At 38.3% G+C, this 27,631-nt stretch overlaps 1 protein-coding gene across 2 annotated transcripts in view; it reads left to right on the top strand.

Annotated features, from left to right (window-relative positions):
- Positions 1–27,631, top strand: part of DMD (dystrophin) — a 1,914,059-nt gene that overhangs the window by 573,949 nt on the left and 1,312,479 nt on the right. For both annotated transcript variants that reach the window (XM_054720874.1, XM_028129748.2), the window contains exon 38: positions 1,765–1,937. In XM_054720874.1, coding sequence (XP_054576849.1) covers positions 1,765–1,937 — 173 coding nt within the window. The remainder of the gene's footprint in view (positions 1–1,764; positions 1,938–27,631) is intronic.

The raw sequence follows: 27,631 nt of genomic DNA, 5'->3' as shown, positions 1-27,631 counted from the left end.
CGAAATTCGTGCATGGAGGGGGGTTGTCCCTCAGCCCAGCCTGTACCCTCTCCAATCTCGGACCCCTCAAAGGATGTCCAACTGCCCGTTTAGGCCTGATCCCAGGGATCGGGCCTAAACGGGCAGTCGGACATCCCTCTCATAATCCAGGACTGCTGGCTCCCAACTGCTTGCCTGCCTGCCTTCCTGATTGCCCCTAACTGCTTCTGCCTGCCAGCCTGATCACCCCCTAATCACTCCCATGCCAGCCTGTTTGCCCCCAATTTCCCTCCTCTGCTGGCCTGGTCACCCCTAACTGCCCTCTCCTGCAGGGTTGATCACCTCCAACTGCCCTTCCTTGCAGGCCTGATCCCTCCCAACTGCCCTCCCTTGCAGGCCGGGTGCCTCCCAACTGCCCTCTCCTGCTGGCCATCTTGTGGTGGCCATCTTGTGTCCACATGGGGGCAGGATCTTTGACCACATGGGGGCAGCTATATTGTGTGTTGCAGTGATGATCCATCTGCATAGTACTCTTTTATTAGATAGGATAGAGGCCTGGTACAGGGGTGGGGGCCAGCTGGTTTGCCCTGAAGGGTGTCCCTGATCAAGGTGGGGTTCCCTAGGGGCATGGGGCGGCCTGAGCGAGGGGCCTGTGGTGGTTTGCAGGCCGGCCACACCCCCTGGGATGCAAGCAGAGACCCTGGTATCTGGAATTTATTTTCCTTCTACAATTGAAACTTTGTAGCCTGGAGCAGAGCCAAGCCTGGGGCTCCCTCCGAGGCCCGAATCCATTTGTGTTGGGATTATAATTGAAACTTTGTTGCCTTAAGCGGGTGGGCCCGGCCAGGGTGTGCGGAAAGCTTTGCTTCCCCTGTTGCCGGCGGCAACCCTGGTCTGCTCTCTCAAGCTCCATTCTGCCGCCATTTGTTTGAATTTGTTTACCTTCTATAATTGAAACTTTGTAGCTTGAGTGGAGGCTTAGGCCTGCAACAGCTGGCAGAAAGCTTGGCTTCCTCTGTTACCTAGGGAACCTTGCTCTCTGTGGCTGTAGCCATCTTGGTTTGGGTTAATTTGCATGCTTGCTCTGATTGGATTGTGGGCGTGGCTTGTGGGCGTGGCTTCTGGGTGTGACGGAGGTATGGTCAATTTGCATATTTGTCTATTATTATATAGGATATGTCATTTACGGAAATGAGACAAACCAAGGGAAGTGAAGATAATGGGATAGAGATAGAGTACAGAATTTGGTTAGGCCATGTTAAGTTTGAGATGCTCATACGACGTCCAAGTTGGATTTGTGAGTCTAGAGTTCATAGTTGGGAATGGGGTTGGATATATAACTTTGGGAGTCATTGTCATATCAAGGGTATTTATAATCATAGGAACAAATAGAGGAGTGTGAATGGAGAAAGAAAGAAGTGTTAAACTCAACTAGAGCACTCCAACATTAAGAGAATAATAGGAGGAAGATTCAGCAAAGGAGGTTGAGAGGCTGTAGACAAGAGGGTGGAAGTAAAACCTAAAGAGTGCAGGTTATAGAAGTCAAATGAAGAAAGAGTTTTGAGATGGAAGGAGGGATCAGCTGTATCAATAGGACTATGCATTACCCACTGAATTTAGGTATGTTGAAACCACTGGGCTCCAGGGTTGACGACTTTGAAAAGTCAATAATTAAGAATTACAAGACCATTTTTTTTTTACTTCTGGGCCTTTTGAGTTTTCCTTTTTATCTTTCCCTAGATAGCCAATTCATCTCTAATTTCATTTAAATTTTCAATATTACAGAACATAAAAGACAACTTGCAACAAATCTCAGGTCGGATTGACGTCATTCATAATAAGAAGACAGCAGCATTGCAGAGTGCCACACCTGCAGAAAGGGCAGAGCTCCAGGAAGCTCTCTCATGGCTGGATTTCCAATGGGAAAGAATTAACAAAATGTACAAGGACCGCCAAGGGTAGGTGACAGTTTTATTTTACTAAGTGATTATATCTGTTTTCAGGGAACTCTAAAATTCATTTCAATGTTCTTCATGGGGGAAAAAAAAGAAGTGGGAGGAAGAGAGAAATATCACTATCACTGGAAAAATGTAAGTGGAGTGAGAATGATGATTAGTTCATACTAATGGGTTGAATTCCAGAAATTATTCCATACTGAAGTTAGCATTATTTCGAAGCACTGTATTATCTGCTAAAATTCTGGTAGTGTCAAAACAAGTTTGGTCATTTAATTGAGTTGGTGTAAATAACTGTATAATATAAAGTATATATCTTTGGTCAAATTTGTATCCTATATATTAATCTATTTCATACTTTGATTAATATGTTTGAAATATAAGCTATCAACAAAAAGTTGATTTTCATTTATTGTTTCTGTTTTGAAGGCATTATTTTATGTTTTGAAGCGCCCCCCCACACACACACACACACTTATTTTTTTGCTGCCAGGAATTTGTGAGGTTGATTTAAAATAACTTTTTAGTGCTTACCTTAATCAAAATACCTAGCTTTTGACAAATAATTTCAAATTCATAAGTATACTTTAGCCTCACATAACAAGAAGTTAAGAGTATTGTTTTTCCCTTTCAGTTTTAGGTCAAAAGTAATAAAATTATAATGGCTTTAAAACAGTTTGTTTGAAATTTGTAGTCTCAGGACAGTATTCCTTAATATTCTAAGATGAAATAAAATAATTTTCTAAAGTTATAGGGCACCTCCTCAATATCTCACATCTACCAGCTTTTAACCACTCATACTTCTATTTTATTATTTATTTGTTTGTTCATTTATTTATCCATCCCCCCATACTTCTATTTTAGTTCTTCATGTACTACAATAAGTTCCTAAATTGATATTACTAGTAGAAATCTTGGTTATCTCCAATGAACATCCCTACTTTGTTTCCAATTATCTTTCATCCAGAGTTGTTTTCTTAAGTATAAGAACTTCAGTATTATAATCTCACTCGAGGCCCGGTGCATGAAATTCATGCATGGGGGGGGTGTCCCTCAGCCTGGCCTGCACCCTCTCCAATCTGGGACCCCTTGGGGAGTGTCCGACTGCCGGTTTAGGACATCCCTCCCATAATCTGGGACTGCTGGCTCCTAACTGCTTGCCTGCCTGCCTGATTGCCCCTAACTGCTCCCTGCCAGCCTGATTGACACCTAACTGCTCCCCTGCTGGCCAGTTTGCCCCCAACTGCCCTCCCCTGCTGGCCATCTTGTGGTGGCCATCTTGTGACAACATGGGGGCGGCCATCTTGTGATGATGTGAGGGCGTTGCGTGAGGGCATGAGGGCCATATAGGCTTTTATTAGTATAGATTTCCATTAAAATAAGTCCAGACTCATTAATTTGGCATATGAGCCCTCGCATGACTGCTGCTCATCTGGACAGCTTCACTCTTTATTAGTTCCTGGCCACACTGCAACCTCTCCAAGTTCGGCCCTAGCAATATTAACATGATTTGAAGGTTTCAAATGTTTTGTGCCCCTATGTCTTATTTGTTCTTCAGGTCTCACTGAGATGTTATTTCCTTCTTAAGATCTTAAAACTATTAGTTGATTATAAAGTCTAGAGATGTATATTGTTTAAACATTTAATGTAATATAATATCAATATATAATTTGTGTATTTGCAAACATCGCCAGACTCACTAGCTCCAAAGTCACCTACTTCTAGAAGTTATAACATAGTAATCAGGTGGTGGTTGTTGTTTTTTACTTCTCTGTCTTGTGTACAAGCTCCTTAAAAACAAGAACTATGTTTTATTTTGTGTGATCAGCTTAATACTACAGAGTACAAAGTGGATGTTCAATATGTCTGGACTCAAGCCTCTCAGAAACATGAGAATGTGTCTCTGTGGATGGTCTAATAGTTTTATTTCAACTTGATGGAAAACAGCTAATTCCAATCAGTCTTAATAAAAATGAAAGAAACTCAGCAACCCTGTATATATATTGCCAAAGGAAAACTTATATGCCACCGTGGTGCGCCTTCTCTCAATATCCCACAATGAGTCATTATGAACCTCTATGAGCTACTCCAATGAGTTTCATCATCCTCTTTTTGGTTGCTCATTCCACTGTTGGGATGTTCTTGTCTCTGTTGTCTTCTCTCAGATAGTGTTTTTTCTCAGCCACCCAGGCCACCGATATCATCTCCCAAGAATCTTACGGGGGTTCTTGGATAGCCATTGTTTACTGTGCTTCTATAAGCACCTACCGCTTTGCACTAAAACAGTGATGAAACATTTTGCAGTTTCTCCCCTACTTTATTGATGTCCTCTTTGGCCAGTGAACTAGGCATTCTCTTTTCACAGGGCCATATGGATGTCTCCTTTTAGTTCACCTTCAACCATAGACTTTAAAAGAGGGAGAAGCATTAATTCCATTCCACAGAGAAGATAAACTGAAATTTCACCCCAAATAGGTGGCTTTTCATATGTTCAGCAAAGAATAGATTGTTTCTATCTCATTGGACTCTCTTTTTTCATATCCAAAGACTAGAAGAGTATTATTTTTACTCTAATTGGCCTTCTCTAGGAATTGGTCAGGAACCTTTAACGTTCTTATGCTTTTTGGTAAATTTGTTGAAGTCATTGCTTGTAAGCACAGGCTGTAGAATCCAGATTGTTTTGGAATCCTGGCTTTCTGCTGAATATCTCTGTGACCTACAATAAGTTCCTTGACTTTTATACTTCACAATTCCCTTATCTATAAAATGGGAAAAATGTATTTTCTAAACCATGTTTGTTATAAGGACTAAATGACATAATGCATATAGTGTGCTTGGCAGATTGCTTATACATGATAATGCCTCAATTAAGCTTGGCAAGTTTGATTATGAAAATTATGGTCTTATGGCTCTGATCATCTTCATATCTGTTAATTTATTCTGATATTCTTTCACATTTTCATGAGAACCACAGGAAGATTAATTAAATTCAGTCCCTGCTTTGAAGAACCTCCAGTCCTGGAGAGAAAATGGACAGTCAGTAAAATACAGGTTGATAGATTCCAGCTATGTTAGATGGTGAGAAAAAATATTCCTGAGGAGTAGAATAGGAACATCTGATTCAGAGTCAGGAATAAAGCAAGGTATATGAACCACTCAAAGTTCTGATTTACAACTAATAGGACGTGACTATGGTTAACTTAGGTAGATTTATATAACATATTAGAGGGATATCAGGTAGCTCATGGAATCAGTTGAAAGGCCTGAAAGCCAGGTTAAAAATTAGTAGAAACTATCAAGGAAGACTGGGCTAGGCATTCAGAAATACAAGCCACCAAATGAATATTAATTGTGAACTGCTGCCATGGCCATGATACCCTGGTGCACCCAGAGGTACCATTGCCCCTGAATATTGTTTGCTACTATCACTACAAAAAGTCTCTAAATTATTATTTATTTTTGTGTAACCAACTTCAGAATTAAGGTTTTTGACAAAATCATTAATAAGGCAAGGAATGGATTTAAAACATTTTTAATGTTGACATAATTGCAGGTGTCCCCTTTTCCCCACCCTTTGCCCACTTCTACCAAACCCTGCCTCCTCCTCCCTTGGCCTTCACCAAATTAATGTTTGTGTCCATGGGGTATGCATATATGTTCCTTAGCTAATCCCTTTGCCTTCTTTATCTAGTCACCCCCACCAGTCTTTGTAGACCATGTATTCTTTGTTACAAATATTCAACTCTGCTGTTGTAGGGTGAAAGAAACCTTACATAATATATAATGAATGGTCATGGTTTATTCTAATAAAGCTTTATTTACAAAGACAGGTGGTGGGCCAGATTTTACTGTGGGACATAAGTTACAGACTCCTTTTATCAGACAAGTGTAGGTCATATAACTTTAGCTTCTAACTGTCAGGGGTCAGGGAAAATAAATAGCTGGAATTTTGGCTCCATTGTCATGGTAGTCAGGGACTTGTCTCCCACCAAGGCCCATAGAATGGTAGATCATTGAATCCTCAGAAAGATTAGAAATTAGACATTCATAAATAGACAAATGTTTCCTATAGCTTTATGTTGTGTTCTCAACAAAAATCCACTGGATTTTTTTTAAAAAATTTAAATTTTTTTATTGTTGAGAGTATTACAAATACTGCTCTTTATTTTTCCTCATTGCCCCCCTCCACCCAGCTTCCACACCAGCCCAGGCCTTCACTACATTATTGTCTGTGTCCATGGGCAATGCATATTATGCATATAAATTCTTTGCTTAATCTCTGCCCCCCCCCCCCAATCTTCCTTCCCTCTGAGATTCATCACTCTGCTCCATGCTTCCATGCCTCTGGATCTATTTTGTTTGTCAGTTTATTTTGTTCATTCGATTCAATTTATAAGTGAGATCATGTGGTACTTGTCTTTCTCTGTCTTGCTTACTTTGCTTAGCATAATAATCTCCAGGTCACCTCATGCTCTCTTTTTTATAGCTGTATAGTATTCCATTGTGTATGGTGTAAGGAGGTGATCTAGTTTCATTTTTTGCATGTATTTGTCCAGTTTTCAAAACACCATTTATTGAGAAACTGTATTGACTCCATTGTATGTTCTTTCTTCCTTTGTCAAATATTAATAGACCATAAATATGTGGGTTGATTTCTGGGATCTCCGTTCTGCTCCATTTATCTATATGCCTGTTCTTATGCCAGTACCAGGCTGTTTTGATTACAGTGGCTTTGTAGTATAGTCTGATATATCTGGTATTGTGATTCCTCTAACTTTGTCCTTCTTTCTCAAGATTGCTGTGGCTATTCAGGGTCTTCTTTGGTTCCATAAAAAAATTTGGAATATTTGTTCTAGATCTGTGAAATATGTTGTTGGTACTATAATCGGAATTGCATTGAATCTATAGATTGCTTTAGGTACTATGGACATTTTAAAGATGTTAATTCTTCCAATCCATAAACACGGTATATGCTTCCACTTATTTGTATCTTCCTCTATTTCTTTTTCAATGTCCTGTAGTTTTCCCAGTACAAGTCTTTTACTTCCTTGGTTAAGTTTATTCCAAGAAATTTTTTGTTGTTGTTGTTGCAATGGTAAATGGGATTGTAGTTTTTTGTTTGTTTGTTTTTGTTTTTTAGTTTCTTTTTCTGATAGATCTTTATTGGTGTATAAAAATGCCATCAATTTATATATGTTGATTTTGTATTCTACTACATTGCCAAATTCATTTATTAAATCTAGATGATTTTTGGTTGAGTCTTTAGTTTTCCTATGTACAATAGAATGTCATCTGCAAATGATGGCAATTATTCCTTTCCAATTGCATAATCATGCAATAAAACCTTGGGACAGAATGTGTCATTCTGTTTTGCCAGTGGTTCTCAAGAAAATTTAAAAGACTACCATTGCTTGGGGCTCAATGCAAGCCATTCTTATTTTATTAGTCTGAGGGTGGCAGTGGTTTATAATCATTGGGGACGTTTGAGAACCACTAGATAATGCGATGCAAACAGTCTTAAAAGGTCTACATGCAGTTCAGCCAACCATGTCCTATATTTTTTTAAAGCAATCACCTTTCACAGTCTGAAGAACTCTGGCCTCTGGTCCTAGATTATCTGGACAATTGCCTGAATTCATCACTCCTCTTAGCTAGAACAGCATAGTAACTATTACATCTAAAGACTGTTATGCTATCATTTCCATGAAAAAGTACTGTGCAGCTTTAGTAGTAGTAGTAGTATTTTATTTTTTGGCTAGGGCCTCTGGCCATTAATTGGGGAAGGGATAGGGTGAGGAACAAGGGGCACAAGGAATAGCGGAGGCCTGAGACCAGTACCAGACCCTACCCTCCACGCTGGTCATAGTCATTGAAGCAACAGGAGCATGCGCAGCACCCGGCCTCTGGTGGCCTCCATCTTCAGTCTGCTTGCACAGGTGGGGGCCCTGTTACATTGTTCACCATAGCAGCAGGTGGAGATGAGCTGGTAGGTGACAAGATCTTCAGGGCAGCCACACAGAGTGGACAGTATGCAGCCTTTGTTGATGACCAGGGCAAGGACAGGGATCATTCCTTACCCTGTGAAGCATTCCTCATCATTGCCACAGGTCATGGGGATGCCAGTGCAGTCTGAGGAGTTGGTTAGATCATAAAAAAGAGTCCTTGGTGCCTGTCATGACCGGGCACAGAGCCATCACCAGGAGCAGTAGCCAGCTGAGGACCATGGTGCCCTGGCAGTGGGCCTCCCAGAACTGCTGAATGACACTCCGCATGTGCACAAGACTGTTGTCCCTGTTTCTGCCCTCCCAGAGTCAGCACTTAGAGTGCCCTTGGTTCACAAAGTCCCATTTCCCTCTCAGGAGCTTCTTTGTGACCAAGGCTGTCAAGTTCCAGCGTTTCAGCAGCTTCCCTGAGACAGAGAGAGCCAGTAGCTGTTGCCCGACAAGAGTCTTGGTGGAGCAGAATGGGGTGACCTCACAGACCCCTCAGGGTTCCACTGTCCACTCTGGGGGTGAGGTCATTGATAGGAGAGGGGTGTCACAATCTAAATGGCAGGTTGGCCTGCTGACCTGCCAGGGAGTGAGGGCATTGCCACCCCACGTAAGTAAGAACCCTGAGCTATCCTGGCCACTCAGTCATAGGCTCTGCTGGGTGCGGGGAGCTGCTTCTACCCAGTGCCCATGGTGAGCCCATTTCTCAGATGGGCAAACCAAGGCTCAGGAGGAGAAAGTGACATGTTCAAAGCCTTAGAGTAGTAGTCTGCATTCCCACCTGCAGTGAAATTGTTAATAAGCCAATTTAAGGTTAAGCCAAAATACCTTTAGCAAGTAAGAAGGTATTGAAATTTCTTCATATATAATACATGTATGATAGTATGTTAGTCAGCTATCACCATAATATGGTGATACAAATCACCCCAAAACTCAACTTAAATTTATTCTCATGCTCATGGACCTTTAAGTTGCCTATAGTTTAGCTGACATATGCTAAGTTTGACTGGGCAGCTGCTTTAATCTGTAGGTTAGCTGAGCTAGGCTCCAGGATGTGTGTTAAGGTCTGCTACATGTATCTTCATTCTGGGCCTAAGATGAAGGGTCAGTGGCATGCTCTTCTCATGATTGATCACCAGGGTATGAACCAAGCCTAACCTCACAAGAGCACTTACAGCTTGTGTTCATGTCAAGTCCACTCACAGTCTATTGGCCAAATCATGTCTGACATTCATAGAATGGAGAACTAGTACCTTTCTACAGTAGAAGGGAGAGAAGAATCTGTATTTGCTGAAAAATAATCCCAACTATTATAGCCGGTTAATCATTTACTATTAAATTATTTTTATAGCTGGAAAATACCTTAGTGATTTTGTTCTGCTTCATTATTTTACAAGATAGACTAAGTCATAAAGATGTTAAGTGACTTACCCAAGCACACACTGCATGTCATATTTCTATTTTACCAAAATATTGAGTTCGATTAAGTTTGCATAGTTTGCTCACAACAAGTTAAAAATATGAGAAAATGCATTAAACTCTTGGCATTCATAAGGCATAGGTTCTGAGACCATCATTAATCAACAAATTCACGAAGGCCATAACAGCAAAAATCATCTGTATTAATTTCATAATGTAAAACAGACATTCTTTAAGAGAAAGTAAGAAGGAGAATGAAAAGCCAGATTGATTTGTGATTACTCACTACCAAAAGACATGCTTCCATGCATTGTCTTTCAGCATATAGAATTTCAACATGTGTCTCAGTAAAATTACAAATAATCAAAATAAAAGTGGCTCCTTTCCATGGGAACACAGATACTGAATACAGTATACATTAAATCCATGAATTACCATGTATATGGTAACTATACATATATGAAAGATAAATATTTAACTTTATGGGACATTAATTTTGTTGCTAAATTCTTTTTTTCATCTATTTCTTGGTGAATTACTCAGTGGAAATAAAAGATACCTACAGGAAACATTAAAATGAAGAGAGAATTAACATAAGACAGCCCTAGTATTAGAAATATGAACTCTTTCCATCTTTCAACAGATACTTGAGGACTTACCAAGTGTCAAATACTCTATTGTCTTTATTTCTGAGACCATCTTTACTATCCCTCAAACTATTAATAAATTTGCCCCTGTTCAGGAACATTTTCCAGAGCGTAGGAGGATAGCCCTGTACAAATGAGATAATAAAAGTGAAAGAAGTTTCTAGACGACAAATTGCTGTATAGCCATAAGATGGCATTATTGTGTAACAACAAGGTTCTGGTCTGACATCAAGCAAGTGATTTAAAAAAAATTATATCCCTCCTTGGAATTGCATTAAGTCAGATATTTTGGGATGGGTCATAAGTGGTTAAATTCAAGGTGATTCTGATGTAAAGGGAACATGAGACCAAAATGAGTGATTTCTATATTATTGAATTTCTAGAGAAAAAAATATTTAAAAATATGGGGAAAGCAGTGTGAGGGAAAATTGTATTGCCAATGATATTTCATAGAATGAGAAATAGGAAAACAGTATTGCATAAAAGAAGCCAGACACAAAATTATACATATTGTAAGAATTCATTTATAAAAGTCAGAAACAAACATATTTTGGTTTAAAAGTCAGGTATGGTTATCTTTGTAGGGAGTAGTAATTAACAAGGGCAGGAGCAGTTTTGGGGGTTCCGAGGAATGTTTTATGTCTTGATCTGGATACAGGTTGCATTGCTATGTTTCCTTAAAAAAGTTTATGGAACTATACATGTGTGATATATACACTTTTCTGTGTGTATGCTGTACTTGAGTGAACTTTACAGTGAAATTTAAAAAATAATAAATAAAAATAACAAATAACAAGTACATACTTTTCTAAGGACAGGAATGACCTAACGCAGAATAAAAAGATGTAACTTTAAATATATCATATTACATTGTTCTCTTTTGGACATTTCACCATGGAGCTCTGAATACTTTATAATTAACTAGTACAGACCCTAAGATAAGTATGTGGGTGCCACTGCTCTAAAGATTTTTCTGAATTTACCTCCCTGGTGCTTGGACCAAAGTGCCATATGTCAACAGGTTGCTGCTAATGGGAGAGCTGGAAGCTGCTTTCCTAGGGATTTCTTCTTTGTTTGGTTCCTTTAGTGCCAAGCCTCAGTGTTAAAATACTCAGATTCTTGCTGCCATTTGTACTGCATGAAGGAAAATGAGACAATGAAAGAAATGAAAACAGGAAGAGAAACTAAAGAAATCTGATTTGAAGAGAAAGTGCCTTAATCATCTCTGTATTCAGACTCTAGAGATCAAGCATGTAATTCTGCAAGTTCAATCTTTATGCAACTTTCTCCTAAACGTTTGCAATCTCACTTGTACTTTTTCTATGGAGATAGTCAATAAATGTTTTTATTTTCTTTCATGTCAAGGTGAGTGAAATAACTCTACACTATCCACAGAGGAAAAGAATAATACACTAATCCTCATCTCATCACCATACAATTTTATCCTCCAAAGTGGAAGTTAGAGAAACAGATGCATAATCAGGGAACTTTTCCAGAATTATTTGTTCCCAAATGAGACATTTAGCTATAGCAGCATTATCAGCCTCTTCTATTTGTCACAATGCCATATGTATTTGGGAAGATACAGTATAAGCACACCCAGGATCCTGACAATTAGGAAAGATAGACATTGAGGTCTTAGAATTAGTGTGTATCTATGTAAAGATTTTCATGCAAGATTAGATCTTCAAAATTTTTCCTCGTGTGTGTGTGTGTGTGTGTGTGTGTGTGTGTGTGTGTGTGTGTGTGTGTGTTTGCCAATATAGCCAATATACATTGAGTGGCCAGATTATTGTGAGCACCTGACGTTCGTAGGCAAATTAGCCGTACACTGTATCATATGGGATATGGAAGCCGAAGGCCTGTTCAAACGCCTTTGCTGTATGCAGTTACCAAGATAAAAGTCTCCAATTCACACAGGAACACAAGGATTGGACAGTCGAGTATTGGAAAGAAGTCATGTGGTCTGATGAATCATGTTTCCAGTTGCATCATGCAGATGGCAGAGTGAGAATTTCACGGAAACAGCATGAAAGCATGCACCCCACATGCATGAGTACAACCCTTCAAGCTGGTGGGGGCAGTGTTATGGTTTGCGGCATGTTTTCCTGGCATGATTTGGGCCCTTTAATTCATGTGAAACAACATCTGCGTAGCGCAACATACCTAAGTATCGTTGCTGATCAAGTCCATCCTATCATGTTGATGGTGTATCCCAATGGAGATGGCTTCTTCCAACAAGACAATGCACCATGCCACGGTGCTTGTATTGTGCAGGAGTGGTTTCAAGAACATGAGGGAGACTTTACCTTGCTTAGGTGGCCCCCACAATCATCATATCTCAATCCAATTGAACATCTGTGGGACGAAGTTAAAATAGCCATCAGGCAGCTGGTTGCACAACCATCAAATATCACAGAACTGGATAGTACTATTCATCAGGCATGGTGTCAGATTCCTCGCATCACCTTTCAACATCTCGTGGAGTCAATGCCAAGAAGAATCGCCGCAGTATTGAAGGCAAAAGGTGGCCCAACGAAGTACTGATGGGGTGGTCATAATAATCTGGCCACTCAGTGTATAATTCTACTATTCACTTTTGAGCTTGGTAGAATTAAGAAGTATGAAAAAAAAAATCTCCTGAACATGGTAAAGTTTTTTACATCTCATTTTAGAATGATTGTACTGACCAGGGGGGGAAATCTTCATGAATTTATTTGTAGGGACAAAGCAGAGAAAAATGTGTTAAATTGAGAAAGAAGTGAGATTTTCTATTTGTGTTCCACTTTATTGCACTATTGAGACCATATGGGGAAAACTTCTATTTTGGTTGTCGATTATGTTTTTTAAAAATTCATTATATACTAAGTTATTGATTTCATAGAATTCACTTTTAAAACTTAGTTATCTATGTAAAGAATATAACTCATCATTTATCTCCATAGATGTACCAGAAAACATTCTTATACATAGATACACTCATCAATTAACCTACATACTGAAACCATTTAAAAGTTTATTGTTAACCTTAAAGTTTTCCCCAGTTAAGTATCTTGTTCATTATCTGCTCTTGTACCTTCATCTACATTGATTGATCTAACTTATTTTATTGACTTCTGGATATCAGAAACCAGGTCAACTTTGCTCGTTTGTACAATGCTTAGTACAGCTCACATGGTTAATAAATACTATTTGTTGATAATGACAATGATGAAAACTATAACTTCACAGCATTGTTATGTCATGTATACCAGAAATCAATAATCAACACTTTAAAAAGGACAAATCTTGTACTAACATGTCATTTTCTCTCATCTCCCTTCACCAAGCTTAACCTCTACAGTGTAGAGTCTACACCATCATCTCTGTCATATGTGCTTCCTCTTGTGTATTTCACTTTAGGGCTTACCCCTCCTAAACACTACCTTCTCTTTCTTGCTACTCTGTTCAAGTCTTTATATTCAGCCCAAGGTCTATATAATCTAAACTAATTCCTACCTATTGTGAATATCTTTCAGTGGCTAGTTGTACTTTGCACACCACTAAGAGAGTAATTGTGAGTTAAAAAAGGGGTCATTGTTTCTACCAAGCAGCCCAAAATAAAGTGTATCATTTGACTGCTGATGACAATTACATGAAGGTTTTACCACCAGAGGCAGAGCTTGAAACTACAAAAGATTAGTCCCAGATAGTTGGTGTTAGGAGGCATTAAATGTTAATTTGTTGACTCTCAAACAGCCTCATTAAAACAAACCAATTATGAACAAAAATATCCTTATCCCACAATTCTGATTTTTTTGAAACTATTTAAAACATGAACTGTTTAGTGACTAAGCCATTTGAATTAGATACCTAAACTAGCCCTTCATTTATATTTACTGCTTTACATATAATTTCTTCCGAATTCTTAGTTGTTGAGTACAGTAGGTGAAGGAATTGAATGAAGGGGACCTGTTTCATTTCATTAATAAAAGAATGTTTTGAAATGCATTAAATGTTTGTTTCTGCCCATCAGCTTATCATCTGGTTGTTCCCATTGCTAGTTCAAAGCACTGAGGAGTTGCGCAGTGATTTACTTTTTATGAGAGCCATTTCATACAGCATCATTTGCCTTATATCTTCACATTTTCAGATTCTTATAAATCTTTACAGTTCACATAGAGGTTAGCTTAAATTTTGCTTCAGATAAGAAATTGGCTAGATATAAAATTCACATAATCTCAGAGTTAACCATAGATCAATATCCTGGATCTTTTTCTCAAAGTAATTGAACATTTTTGTTTCCCAGGATAGCTGTTTACACACATTTCCATTCTTCACCATAGATGATACAACTTCTTCCATGTACGGGGGCTGTAGTTTGCTTGTTAGTTATCTACCTAAACTTGTATTTTCGTTATTGCCAAAGGGAAAACACTCTTATAGAGAAACCAATTTTATGCCTATAGTACTAATCTCATTTTTGTAAATAATGCCCCTATTGGTCTTTACAGATTTTATGTTTCTTGGCTTTGTCGTGTCACAAATTCTCTTCTCTAAGAATACATTTTCCCCTCTATACAGAATAGATGAGGTTTGGATAAAAGCAAAACTGTAATAGTGTAAATTTCCCAGAAACTATCTTTATTTTATCAGTTAGAATTTATTTTGGCTGAGTGTAACAGAGGCTCAAGGCTTTCACTAAGACAGAAATATATTTCTCTCTCCTTAAAAATCTAGGAGTTTGCAGCCATGCAGTTATGATGGCTCTGGTCATTCCTGCTTTCTAACCAGATATCGTTTTATAGTGGGCCCTCATGCACATGTTGCAAGATGGAGTTCCCACACCCACATTCCAAGGAGAATGGGAGAATGGGCAAGTGATTTACACTTACTGTATTTTAGGAAAATTTCCTGGGAGCTGCCATATTTAACTTACACTTATATTTCATTGGCCAGAAGTAATTCACATGACTACACCTAAAGCTGCAAGAGGGGCTGAGAAATCTTGTGTTTATTTCTGAATGCCATGTGCTCTGCCAAAAATTCCACAGTTATGGAAAAAAGGGAGAATGATTATTGGAAGAGAACATAGAAAAAACATGTTTTGTTTTTTAATCAGCCTTAAGAATTATATACAAAGGATAGCTATGTCTAGGGTTACTTACTTGCTGTACTTTCTTACATAATTTTATAAACTCTGGCTTCCTGAATTCTGCAAACATAAAATATATGTTTTTCATCATTTTTCAATACCCACTTGTTCTATCTCTCCATGTCCTCAAAACAATTTTTTATTAATCAAATGTTGTCATGCTCTTCCCCTTCTTTCCAAAAACCCACTGATTAGTCAAAGAGGGACATGAGTGATTAACGTTGTTGTCATAGTGCTCCTAGGTTATATATTCCCTACTTACTTACTTTAACTAAAGTTGGGCTGTTGGTAAATTTTAATAGTCGAGATTGTTAACTTTAAGAGTGACCACTGTCAAATAAGGATCTAAACCTGAAGGTAAAATTATGACAAAGTACTAAAATTATAGGACATTTCCTTTTCTGGACATGTAAGATAGGCCTTGCATAAGATTAAAGAGCTTCTTCTTTTTTAGTAACACATACATGCCAGTCAGGCTTTCACTGTTTCACATACATGATTTTACCCTCAGGAGAACCACATATTACAGAGGAGGAACTTGAGATTTAGAGAGAACAAATAACATCGCATGTTCACATAGGAAGTATATTCCAGAGCCTTTATTTTGGCCCAAGTTTTGGACTCCTGTCTGCTGCACAACTTGCCTCTTAGACACTTCACATAGGATTTCCTATATTCAAGGATTATGTTCTCTCTTCCAGATATCGTTCTTCAGGAGCAGAAACAGAGAAACATATAAAACATTTAAAACATGTTGTATCTTCAACTACCACTGAATTTTAAATATATGCTTAAAATTTACAAGGTGGTATCTTCATGTTCAATATCTGAAGAGGAAATAGACTGATTCTATAAGATGCTTGGCAAAGCCAACTGGTAAAGGATCTTCTCAAGTGCTTGAGGAGCCCTGACTTGATTTTTGTCATTTGAAGTCGTACTCATGATTCAGGACCTGGTGCAAATATTAGCATTTGAATCCTTCACTGGTCTCAATCAATGCTTCCATTCTCTAGGTTCCTAGAACTCTCTTTTGTACTTCTCTTACAAGTGCTTATCATGAATTTATGTGTCCTACATAGAGCTGTGTGCTATTCTGTACCATTCAGTAGAATTTTTGTTCCTATAGGGCAGAAACTGCGCCATTGACTTTCTTCACCCCTAAACCAAACAATATAATTCAATGGTAACTGCTAAATAGATTTTTTTTTCATTGATGAGTACTTAAATGTAAATAGTAAACTGCTCACTTAAAATTTGTACTATTTTGGAATAAATAAGGTTATTGTGTCTTTGATTAACAAGAATTTCATTTCCTTTATGGTTTATTCAGCAAAATATTTATGGAGGGTAAATTGCTTCATATTTAGTTTTACTTCTCTGTGATAAGGCTTAATTATGACTTCAAAGCATGGTTATAGCAATATGTAAATAATCTGATCTTTATATGTTCTAATTATGGTGTTTAAGAGAAATAACTGTCTCTCATAAAGAAAATTATACACATTAGCCATTAAAGTCAACATAACTTTCTGGTGGAAGTCAACAAACTTTTTGTTTGTTTGCTTACATACTTGCCTGTTTTAGCTTCACTAGTCTAGCTGGGGGTAAATCATTGCCATTTTTAAAATTTTAATACTTTAAAATATCTGTTTATTCTGTGAGAATTGCAAATTCTGGCCTGTGAGGCAGTTTTCCCAAGAATTATTTTCTTATTAGTTTTAGTTTTTCCATGGACAGTCTCAAATTCCTCTTGAAACCATGTTTCCCCAAAGGAAAACTGCCCATTACAAGCTAAAGATTTCTGCTTGAAACAACATGTTTTAAAATATTCTATGTGGTCTCCTAAAATGGCTAGACACTTAGAAAAATAAATACTTTAGATGAACATTTTAGAAATTCTTAATATTTGGATAATTTATATATTTGAATAAATTTAGGCTGTATATTTTTTTCACAAAAAGTGAATTTTGTCTAGTTTCTCTTCAGATGTTTTTTTTTTAATTTCATTTAACTTTCTCTAATAGTTAAAGGTGTAGCCTAGCTTTTAAACTAAGGATTGATATTCTATGCTCTTTCCTTTGAAAGAATTCTGAGGTATTCGGATATATAATTCTGTAATCTTTATGGGTACCTTCCATAAAGAGGTAGCATCATAGATGTCAACTCTCATATTTGTTTTATTCCTTTTTCATTATCTGCCAGTAAGTAGCAGTGACTCAAGGTTGCTTTCCTTCGGGCCCCATTCAGTCTGGCATTCTTGGTCAGCTTCTACCACAATAATTCTGCACAACAAGCACAGTCAAAAATAACAATAATTTATTATTCTCATGCTGGCAGGGCTACTCTGCATCAACTCTACTTCAGCCTGATGGATAGTAGGTTTAATGAATAGGTCTGATCCATATGTTTCATTCTGTGGCCCAGGCTTGAAGCAAATCAGATGGCAAGCTCAAAGTCCAGGAGCAGAGGAATATACTCTGATCACCATGAAGCCATGTCAAGAGTGAGGATATGGCCCGACTGGCATGGCTCAGTGGTTGAGCATGGACCTATGAAGCAGGAGGTCATGGTTCCATTACCCATCAGGGCACATGCCAGGGTTGCAGGATTGATCCCCAGTATGGGGCATGCAGAAGGCAGTCGATCATTGATACTCTTTCATCATTGATGTTTATATTTATCTATTCCTCTCTATTCTTCTCTGAAATACACACACACACACACACACACACACACACACACAGAGGGCATGCAATACTAGTGCAGAATAGAATTGGGAATAACAATTGAAAATACTATGCTATCCTAGTAGAATATTGCTGCATCAATTAATATTTTTGATAAAACACATGTAGCTTTCCCAGGCAGCCCAACATACAACATATTGATTGATTCCACTTAGAAATTTATCTTGAAGCCATTTTCCATATGTTTATCACAAATCCAATGTATTGGGAGTACTTTTATTTTACAAAAAGAAAATCTCAGGAATATTATCAAGCAGAAATTTAAAGACCCCTGGAAAAAAATAGAATATAGAATCAAACTTGACATCACAGTTTTATTTACCAAGTTGTGAGTTTGTTTATGCTTTGGCATACTTGGAAGTTGGATTTCTGAATAGCATCCTGACTTTCCTTACCCAGCTGTCTACTGCTTGAAACTACCATAAGCTGACTATCATAGCTCACAGTATACCCTTGAAGGCCATCTGGTTTATGTCTCTTGGCAAAATTTGTTTAAAAACAAGCAGCTGTATGACAAATTATGGAGTCTCTGTCTAGCTGTAGTAAATAAGTAGGTTCCAATTGTACAGAATAAAGCATTTTCTAATTGAAGCCAACATTTCTAAAAGGGAAATATTCTTTTCTCATAAATAAAAGAAAAATCCACAAAATGCAATGGTGAGGAAGGGACTCCATCAGATTAATACTTGAGGAAAAGTAAGCAAAATAAAAGCTGATTTATGATTAAAATAAACCCCCTGTTAATAACTAAGTTGTATATGCTTTTATATAGAATGCAATGCTTTGCAATTATTATTTTTCTAATAGCTTACATTGGAATTATATTTCTTATTTTAAAACATGTTTTAATGGATTATTTAGAGAGAGAGGAAGGGAGAGGGATAGAGAGATGGAAACATCAGTGAGAGAGAAACATCAACCGGCTGCCTCGTGCATGCACCCCACTGTTGATCAAGCCTGAAACCCGGGGCTTATGTCCTGACCAGAATCAAACCTTGACCTCCTGGATCATGGGTCAACACTCATCCAATGAGCAACATCAGCTGGGCATAATTAATTTTCTTAAAGACCTGCCATTTGAATCCAAATATAAGTTTGAATTTAATTCATTGAAAACTCATGCTCTTTCTCTCCTTCTACTAGGTCTTTGTGCATTTATTACACGTACTCTCTCAAAAAGAGTACATACTACAATTTTTTTAAAGCATGAATGGATTTTCCAGTTCAGTTAAGTGCTTTCCCTTAACTCTATCTATAGGATCACACTAGCCATGGTTAAGAATTCATCGTGGTTTCAATAAAATGTGTGGGGTTAATAATGTCTTAGTTTGGGTTCCTCCAAAAGTCAATCCTGAGACAAGGGTTTGAGTTCAGGTCTTTTATTTGGTAGGTGATTCCAGGAAGCTGTGGTAGAATAGTGCAGTGGTAACAAAGGGAAGAGAAAGTAGCCTGTAAAGGGCATTATCAAGCCAGCCACTGCTGTGGGGTCTGGGGCTAAATTCTATGGCGAAAATATGAGAAACCATAAAACAGGTGTCTCCAGGTTACTTCAGGCAAGAGTCAAAAGAGTTGTGATGTTTATACTCCAACTTGTACAACTTGTATAAGTCATTTTTTTATGACTGCTCGGAGGTATTAGCTCTTTTTGCAAATACTTCCAGCCTATCCTACATCTGGCTGTAGTGCCTTCTCTGCTTCAAAGAAAGTCCTCATACTAAAACAGGTACTTAATGGCTATTGGACATCAGCCAGGGCACACTGAAGTGTCAGGAGCCAAGAGAATGGGTGACCCTCAAACAGGCTATGCTATAGTATGGTGGAAGAGGCATTATTTTCCTCATAATGGTGGCTGCACTTCCTTCCCCAGCTGTTCACTCAGCCTGCTTATTTGTGCAACTTTTCTGATTACTGCAGTTATAAGGATCCTGCCTTATCCTAAGCATTCACATTATAATGATTGTGTGACTCATTCTTTGTCATTCTTCCTCATTGACTTGTTTGTTTACTCACTGATGTTTACCTTTGTTATTTGTATGTACTTAACTGTGGGTAGGTCTTGGACTTGTTGAATCTTGCTTTATAATTTGAAAAGAAACTTAAGAGTGGTGTTTTTTAAGTGGGATTCACACTAGTAACACAATTAGAACTAGAAATTAAAGGTCATAGACACAGTCATGCTACATCAAATTCTTGAATGACATAAAAGACTTGAATTTGTGCTATTTATAACTCATTGTTTGAGAGATTTGTTAAAGACAAAAGTTTATGTGTGTGCCAAGTTTATTTCAAGTCTGCAAATTATCCAATAGGATAGTTTCTAGCATCAAAAGACAAGTTGAAAATATGATAACTTTCTTTTGGTCACAGAATCCCTGAAAGTCCCTATTAATTGTTTGGATCAGCAAACTACATGCATGATACTGGTTAGACACTCATTATTCATGCTAACATTTTCAAAGTTAAAGTCCTGGAAGATAAAAAATGTAATTCTTTGGATATCTTTCTCTACAGAAGCCAATAATAAATTAGTTCTCACTATAGATAAAGACACATTTTACTCATAAGTTAATTTTACCTCATGATCAGAATTCTTTGCCACATGAAAGTCATTTGACTTATGAGTAGAAACATGAAGAATAATGATAATTATTAAAGATCTAGAAGAATTGACTTGACTAGATGACAGTAAAAGCAAGAGCAAGGCTTTTGAAATGCAGAAAGAAGGAAGTTTAAGGGAGACATGAACAAGGCTTAAAGTATTTTAAGATTGGAAACAGGAGAAGGAGATAAGTGAAGCAAAGTGAAAATCATTTATTTTACTGAAAGAGGAATGGAAATTGTGTGTAAGTCATTTTGTTTTGTATGTTTCTTAATAAGGAAATTACCTGTGGCAAATATGGGGAATCAAGAAAGCTAGACTTTTATAACTGCGATGTTTCAAAGACCACAAAGGAAATTATATTGTAGATTGGATTTAAAAGCCCTGGAATTACTTCCAGTCCTGTTTTCTCAGGATTCTGTTTATAATAAGAAAATAGATCACAGCATAGCTAAAGGGGGGCGTTTAGGTTTTTACTAGCCTTAGGTGTACTGCCTCATGTCCCTTCACGTTTGGTGACTTATATAAACCATGAAATGTACAACCAATTACTATTATATTAACAATGTAATAAATATTATTACGCAACCTCTAATTGACTGGACAGAATAATGTGTCTTCTTAAATTTATAAGCATAAATATAAATGAAAGGCACTAAGAAATATATGTTGTATGAAGACTGCCTTTATCAGTCTCATCAATGGACATAAAATCAGATTCCTTATCTGTATAATATTTTAATATTTCTGCTTTTGCTTTAAAACACCTTAGTCATAAGTGATATCTTTTGTCAATGTTTTTTTAAATGTTTTATAGGGAATAACTATGAATATTAGAAAATATAAACATGAAATGTTTTCTGTGAAATAGCTCTCTAAATGATTTTTATGGGAACATTTCTGCCTATGATATCTAAATTTTTATATCAAAGACTGCTAATGTACAGAATTTATAGTACTTATCTCACAGATGTTCTATTATTAATAAGATAATGATAGTTGAAGGAAAAATAACAGTGCAGTTTAGCTTCAATAAGTAAACTCAAAAGGTAAAATGTGCCACCTTTCCACCTTTTTACATACATGGGTTGATTCCCTACATTAAAGAAACTTATAGACACTTAGCTTTCATTCATTTAATGAAATGAATGCAGTAGTCTCTTGGACTGTATAAAGATTGTTTAGATGTGAACTTTCTTTACATTTCTTTCTCTGGATGTCAAATGTAGCCTTAAATCCACCAGTCATTGGATATGATCAATCGGCTGCCTCCTTCACGCCCCACACTGGGGATCAAGCCTGAAACCCAGGCATGTACCCTGACTGGGATGGTTCAAATTGAACCATGACCTCCTGGTTCATAGGTCGACGCTCAACCACTGAGCCACACCAGCTGGGCCATTAAATTATTTTTGAAAACAATATCTAAAGAATAGATGAGAGTAGGTAGAAGAAGAAGGAAGAATAGTTTCAGTTAATGGGCCTTGCTTTCTTGTGTTTCTCATTAAATGGAAGATATCTGTTAATACTCAACATCCTGGATGGACTTCGTGTAGGAGAAATGTTTCTCACTTTTCATTTGATTCCCAGGACTGACACGTGTTTTAATTCGCAAGATATTGCAAATCAATGGGTATTTTCGTGGAAAATGTTCTCTTCATCCTAAGAAAAGAATTTTCATGGAAATTTCACTTAGTGAAGTGACCCCCCCAAAAAAAAGTAAACATCTTGTTCATTCCATATATGTTAATGGTGTCATTTTAATATATTCACAAAAAGTCCTAATTTTGCCAACTTCCTGATAGTAACAGTAGCAAAATTCAATTTCTATTGGCATGTGTTCACATTATTTTGACATGGTGGGTGGATCTAGTAAGATTGATAACAAAAAGTTGTGCCTTCCTATACTAAAATTTAATGTTCTTCCAATGCATGACAGTGTCCCTAATAGCTGACATTCTGCAAAATATTCTCTGTTATCACATGCCAAGTGTTTACCATATCTCTTTCTTGAGTTTCCTTTAAAAAATTTTATCCTGCATTTTGTTCCAGAAATCTAGAAACAAGGTGAATAAGCAATGAACAAAACATTGTTGTTGTGTTATATAGTGACTCTTTATAAATATTGATAGAATATGATGATACTAGTGGCCCGGTGCATGGAATTTGTGCACAGGGGTAGGCCTGTACCCTCTCCAATCTGGGACCCCTTGGGGGAAGTCCGACTGCTGGTTTAGGCCTGATCCCACAGGGCAATCAGACATCCCTCTCACAATCTGGAACTGCTGGCTCCTAATTGCTCACCTGCCTGCCGGCCTGATTGCCCCTAACCACTCTGCCTGCCAGCCTGCTTGCCCCCAACTGCCGCCCACTGGCATTCTCACCTCCAACTGTCCCCCCTTGCTGGCCTGATTGCCCCCAACTGCCCCCTCACCAGCCTGATCACCCCCAACCGACCCCTGCCAGCCTGCCCACCCCTAACTTCCCCCACCACTGGCCTGATCACTCCCAACTTCCCTCCCCTCCTGGCCTGATCACCCCTAACCGCCTCTACCTCGGCCCTGCCACTACGGCTTTGTCTGGGCAGAGGCCATGGAGCTGTCTGAGGTAAGCAAGGAAGCCAAGCCTCCTCCTCCTCCAGCCCACTCTCCTCCCACCCACTCTGGCCAGCTCCATGGCTCCATCCGGTGCCGCCATCTTTGTCGTGTCAATTTGCATATTCCCTCCTTATTGTCTGTGGGTGCCACCATCTTTATTGTGATGTGACAGTTAATTTGCATATTACTCTTTTATTATATAGGATTTACAGGATATTTTCATTATGTACTTCTGTTTTTGGCACCTTAAATTTTTGACATAATAGGTTGTGATCTTAAATTGGATTCCCCAAAACACAGACTGAGACAGAAATTTGCATGCAGAAGTTTTATTGGGGAGTGATCTTAATAACAACACCTGGTAGGGAATAAAGGGAGCAGGACTGGGCAGAAGAGGAGTTGAAATTGTCTTGTAGTTACAAGAGAAATCGCATGTAGCCCTACGTGGTGTTGGGATGGCCATTTAGAGTATTGAGTGAGGTGTGGGGGTTAGACCTTTGTAGCCTTAAATCTATCAGTCATTGGATATGGTTGTCCCAAGTACTCCCTTCCAGACACTATAATCTTAGGCAAGGAATCTCCTGGCTTGTGAGGTAAATTTGTGAGAATGAATGCTTCAGTTGTAATTGGTCATTTGGGGTGGCATACCACAGCATCCACTATAATAGACATTTATACTTATTGCACAAGCATATATTGTTTTTAAGAAAATAATTTATATCTAGTAATGCATTTAGGTAGGGTTAGAGCCATTATCATTTTTAATAGTTTTACTGAAATATAACTGATTAACAATAAACCTCACATTTTATTACATTTTGTTAACTTTTGGCATATGTATGTACAAATGAAACCATTACCACATTCAAGATATGAATACAGCCATCACTCTCACAAGCTTCCTCTTGGCAATCCCTTTGTCCTACCCCACCCCAACCCCAGACAACCTGAAATTAATCAATCTGTTAAATGCTTCTATGTCTCTGGTTTTATATTATTCATCAGTTTATTTTGTTCATTAGATTCCACATACGAGTGAGATCATGTGATACTTATCTTACTCTGATAGGCTTACTTCACATAGCATAATACTCTCCAGGTCAATCCATGCTGTTGCAAATAGTAACAGTTCTTTATTTTTCACAGTTGTGTAGTATTCCATTGTGTAAATGTACCACAGCTTTATATCCACAAATCTGCTGATGGGCACTTGGGCTGTTTCCAAATCTTAGCTATGGTGAATTGCTCTTCTATGAAAATAGGGAGAACTTATTTGCCAATGATATATCTGATAAAGGAACTCATATTTTAAAATATTTAAGGAACTCATACAACTTAACAAAAGGAAGACAAGCAATCAAATTAAAAAATGGGCAAAGGACCTAAATAGACACTTCTCCAAGTGTCCAAGAGGTATATGAAAAAAAAATGCTCAAATTCACTAATTATAATAGAGATGCAAATTAAAAGGGCAATGAGCTATCACCTCACACCTGTCAGAATGACTACCATCAAAAAATCAACAAATGGCAAATGTTGGCAAGGATGTGGAGAAAAGCGAACCCTGGTACACTGCTGGTGGGAATACAGACTGATACAACCACAGTGATCCTCTTCTAGGAATATAGCCTAAGAAACCAGAAGCACCAATCAGATAGCATATATCACCCCTATGTACATAGAAGCACAATTTATAATATATGAGTTTGAAACAACTCAAGTGCCCATTAGTATGTGAGTTTATAAAAAAGCTGTGGTCCATTTGCACTGTGGAATACTACACAGCACTAAAAAGGGATATCTTACCCTTTGAGACAGTATGGAGGGACCTGGAGAGTATTATGCTAAGCAAAATAAGCCAGTCAGAGAAAGATAAGTATCACATGATCTCACTCATATGTGCAAACTAAAGTATAAAATAAACTGATGAACTAAATAGATCCAGAAACCTAGCACAAACTGTTGAATCTGAGAGTGTAGGTAGGGTGGATGGGTGGGAAGAGATCAACCAAAGAACTTGTATGCATATATGCATAACATATGGACACATACAGTAGTGCAGTGAAAGCCTTGGGCAACGAATGGAGTGGGGGGAGCAGGGGTCAATGGGGAAAAAGGGGGATATATGTCATACTTTCAACAATAAATATTAAAAAATATTATTTAAGTTTGAAATTGAGTCATACTCCCTCACTATTCTCCTATAGGGATATATAGATTTATAGATTTATAGATATACTAGAGGCCCAGTGTGTGAAATTCATGCACGGGGGGGTTCCCCTCAGCCCAGCCTGCACCCTCTCCAATCTGGGACCACTTGGGAGATGTCCTCAGGATCAGACCTAAACCAGCAGTTGGACATCCCTCTCACAATCCTAGACTGCTGGCTCCTAATCGCTAACCTGCCTGCCTGCCTGGATGGCCCTAACTGCCCCACCCCTGCAGGCCTAATCACCCCTCACTGCCCCCCCTGCCAGCCTAATTGCCCCCAAGTGCCCCCCCAAGCTGGCCTGGCACCCCTAACTGCCCCGCTGCCAGTCTGGTTGCCCACAACTGCCCCCCCGCTGGCCTAGTTGCCCCTCACTGCCCCCCCTCCAGCCTAATTGCCCTCAACTTCCCCCCACAGCAGCCTGGTTGCCCTAACTGCCCCCCTGCCAATCTGGTTGCCCACAACTGCTTCCCCTGCTGGCTTGGTTGCCCCCAACTGCCCCCCTGCCGGCCTAGTCACCCCACGCAGCCTGCTTGTTCAGTTGTTTGGTCATCCCTCACTAACCCCCCTGCCAGCCTGGTCATAGGCAGCCATCTTGTGATGATGTGAGGGTCAATTTGCATATTACCTCTTTATTATATAGGATAGATTTATAGATTTTTGTTTTGAGTTGTTAGTGCTATGAAGTATAAGTTAAAGAATTACAAACTTGTGTATTTAATGAAATCATCTTACTTTTACCAAATCAGTAGGACCAACACTCTATATCTTATAAGGCCCTTGGTGAAAACATTCATTGTCCTTTCTTCTCCACACCCCTGCACTTTTAATTCCACATTTCAGCACTTACTGTATTCTACAGAACTTCTACAGAATCTTCCTTTATAACTCCTTCCATGTCCTCACTCTGTTTTCATTTTCTTCACATAAACCTTAAGTCCATAGATTACTTGTAAAGGATTTATCTTCACTCAAACCCCTGTCTTTCTTGACAGGTTAGTCTCTCTAAAGCAGCAATTCCAGTTTCACATTTCCCAGCACAGAAACCTCCAATGGATCTCTATTGATAGTGCTGGTACAAATTAGTAGCCCCGGGAGACTAGAAAACTGGAGGGTATGCTTTACTTGGTTGTTTTCTGTGCCTGCAGGGAGCTTTGAGGGGCAATGAAACAGACAGGGGTTGGACTGGTCATCACAATCAGTTTAGCACTTATTGCCTTATACCTTGTACAGCTTTACAATTTTATGTCTCCTGCATCTCCCCTGAAAGCATTTGATTTGTATAACCCCTTAGCCCAGAGGCTAACATCTAAAATTCATAGTCTACCATTCACAACTGTAACATTGATTCTCTGACTTTCAATTCCATGTAACTCTATAGCAAATGACTTATTTTATCTAAAATGCCTTTAGTCTGCAGTGCTTTGGAAAATAATTCCATATTCATATACAATTTCACATACAAATCCTCTCCATCTATACACATTAAGTTTTGGCTATTAGAACCAGAAATCATTTTATTTACCTTAAGTGAAATTAAATATATTTGGTAGATATTGGATAGTGCACAGGAATGAAAGAAAGAGGGCAGCCATAGCCCAGGAAGGAAAGCATTGAGAACTCAGAGCTCAAGGAAAGTTTGATGGTACTGCCATCAAAATGGCTTAGTTCTAAACTTCCTGCTCCTGTTCCTCTTAACTCTAGATTCAAATTCCTAAATCAAGTTGACCCGATTTGGTCATTTCCAAAGCCTTAATAAACTTTGCAGAACGCTATGGTTAAAAGCACCCCCACACACACACCTTTGAGAGGCAATGAAACAGAACAGGGGTTGGACTTGTCATCACAATCAGACCAAGGTTAAGTGGAATGAGGGAAAATTAATTATGTCAACAGAAAAGCAGGCTACCATTAACCAAAAAATTGAGATGGTTAGAACAATTAATTATAGCTACCACACACAAAAAAACAAACAAACAAACAAAAAACACCTTAAGTCTTAATGACTTAAATACTTATTTTTGCTCATATAAAGTTGATGTAAAGCAGGAAACCTTTTCCATATAATGACACAGGGACGAAGCATGCTTCTATCTCTGGTTCTGACATTTTACCATGTCAACTTGAGGGACATTGCCAAAAGGGAACTGAAGAATGGCCAGTGACTATGAAGTGCCTCAGATCAGAAGTAATGCATCACCTCCCCACATTCCTGTTTCTCAGGATTCAGTCATATTGGTGTCAGTGCAGCTTAGAGGTACTGTGGGAAACAGGGGAATACTGAGAAATGTGGTGAAGACTAATTTTCTCCAGCAGAGAAAGGATATTGGGCATTAAAAAAAAAAAAAAAGAAAA

Source organism: Eptesicus fuscus, chromosome 1 (genome assembly GCF_027574615.1).
Source record: "Eptesicus fuscus isolate TK198812 chromosome 1, DD_ASM_mEF_20220401, whole genome shotgun sequence".
In the NCBI taxonomy this organism is placed as follows: Eukaryota; Metazoa; Chordata; class Mammalia; order Chiroptera; family Vespertilionidae; genus Eptesicus; species Eptesicus fuscus.
This window is presented reverse-complemented; position numbering and strand designations above follow the sequence as displayed.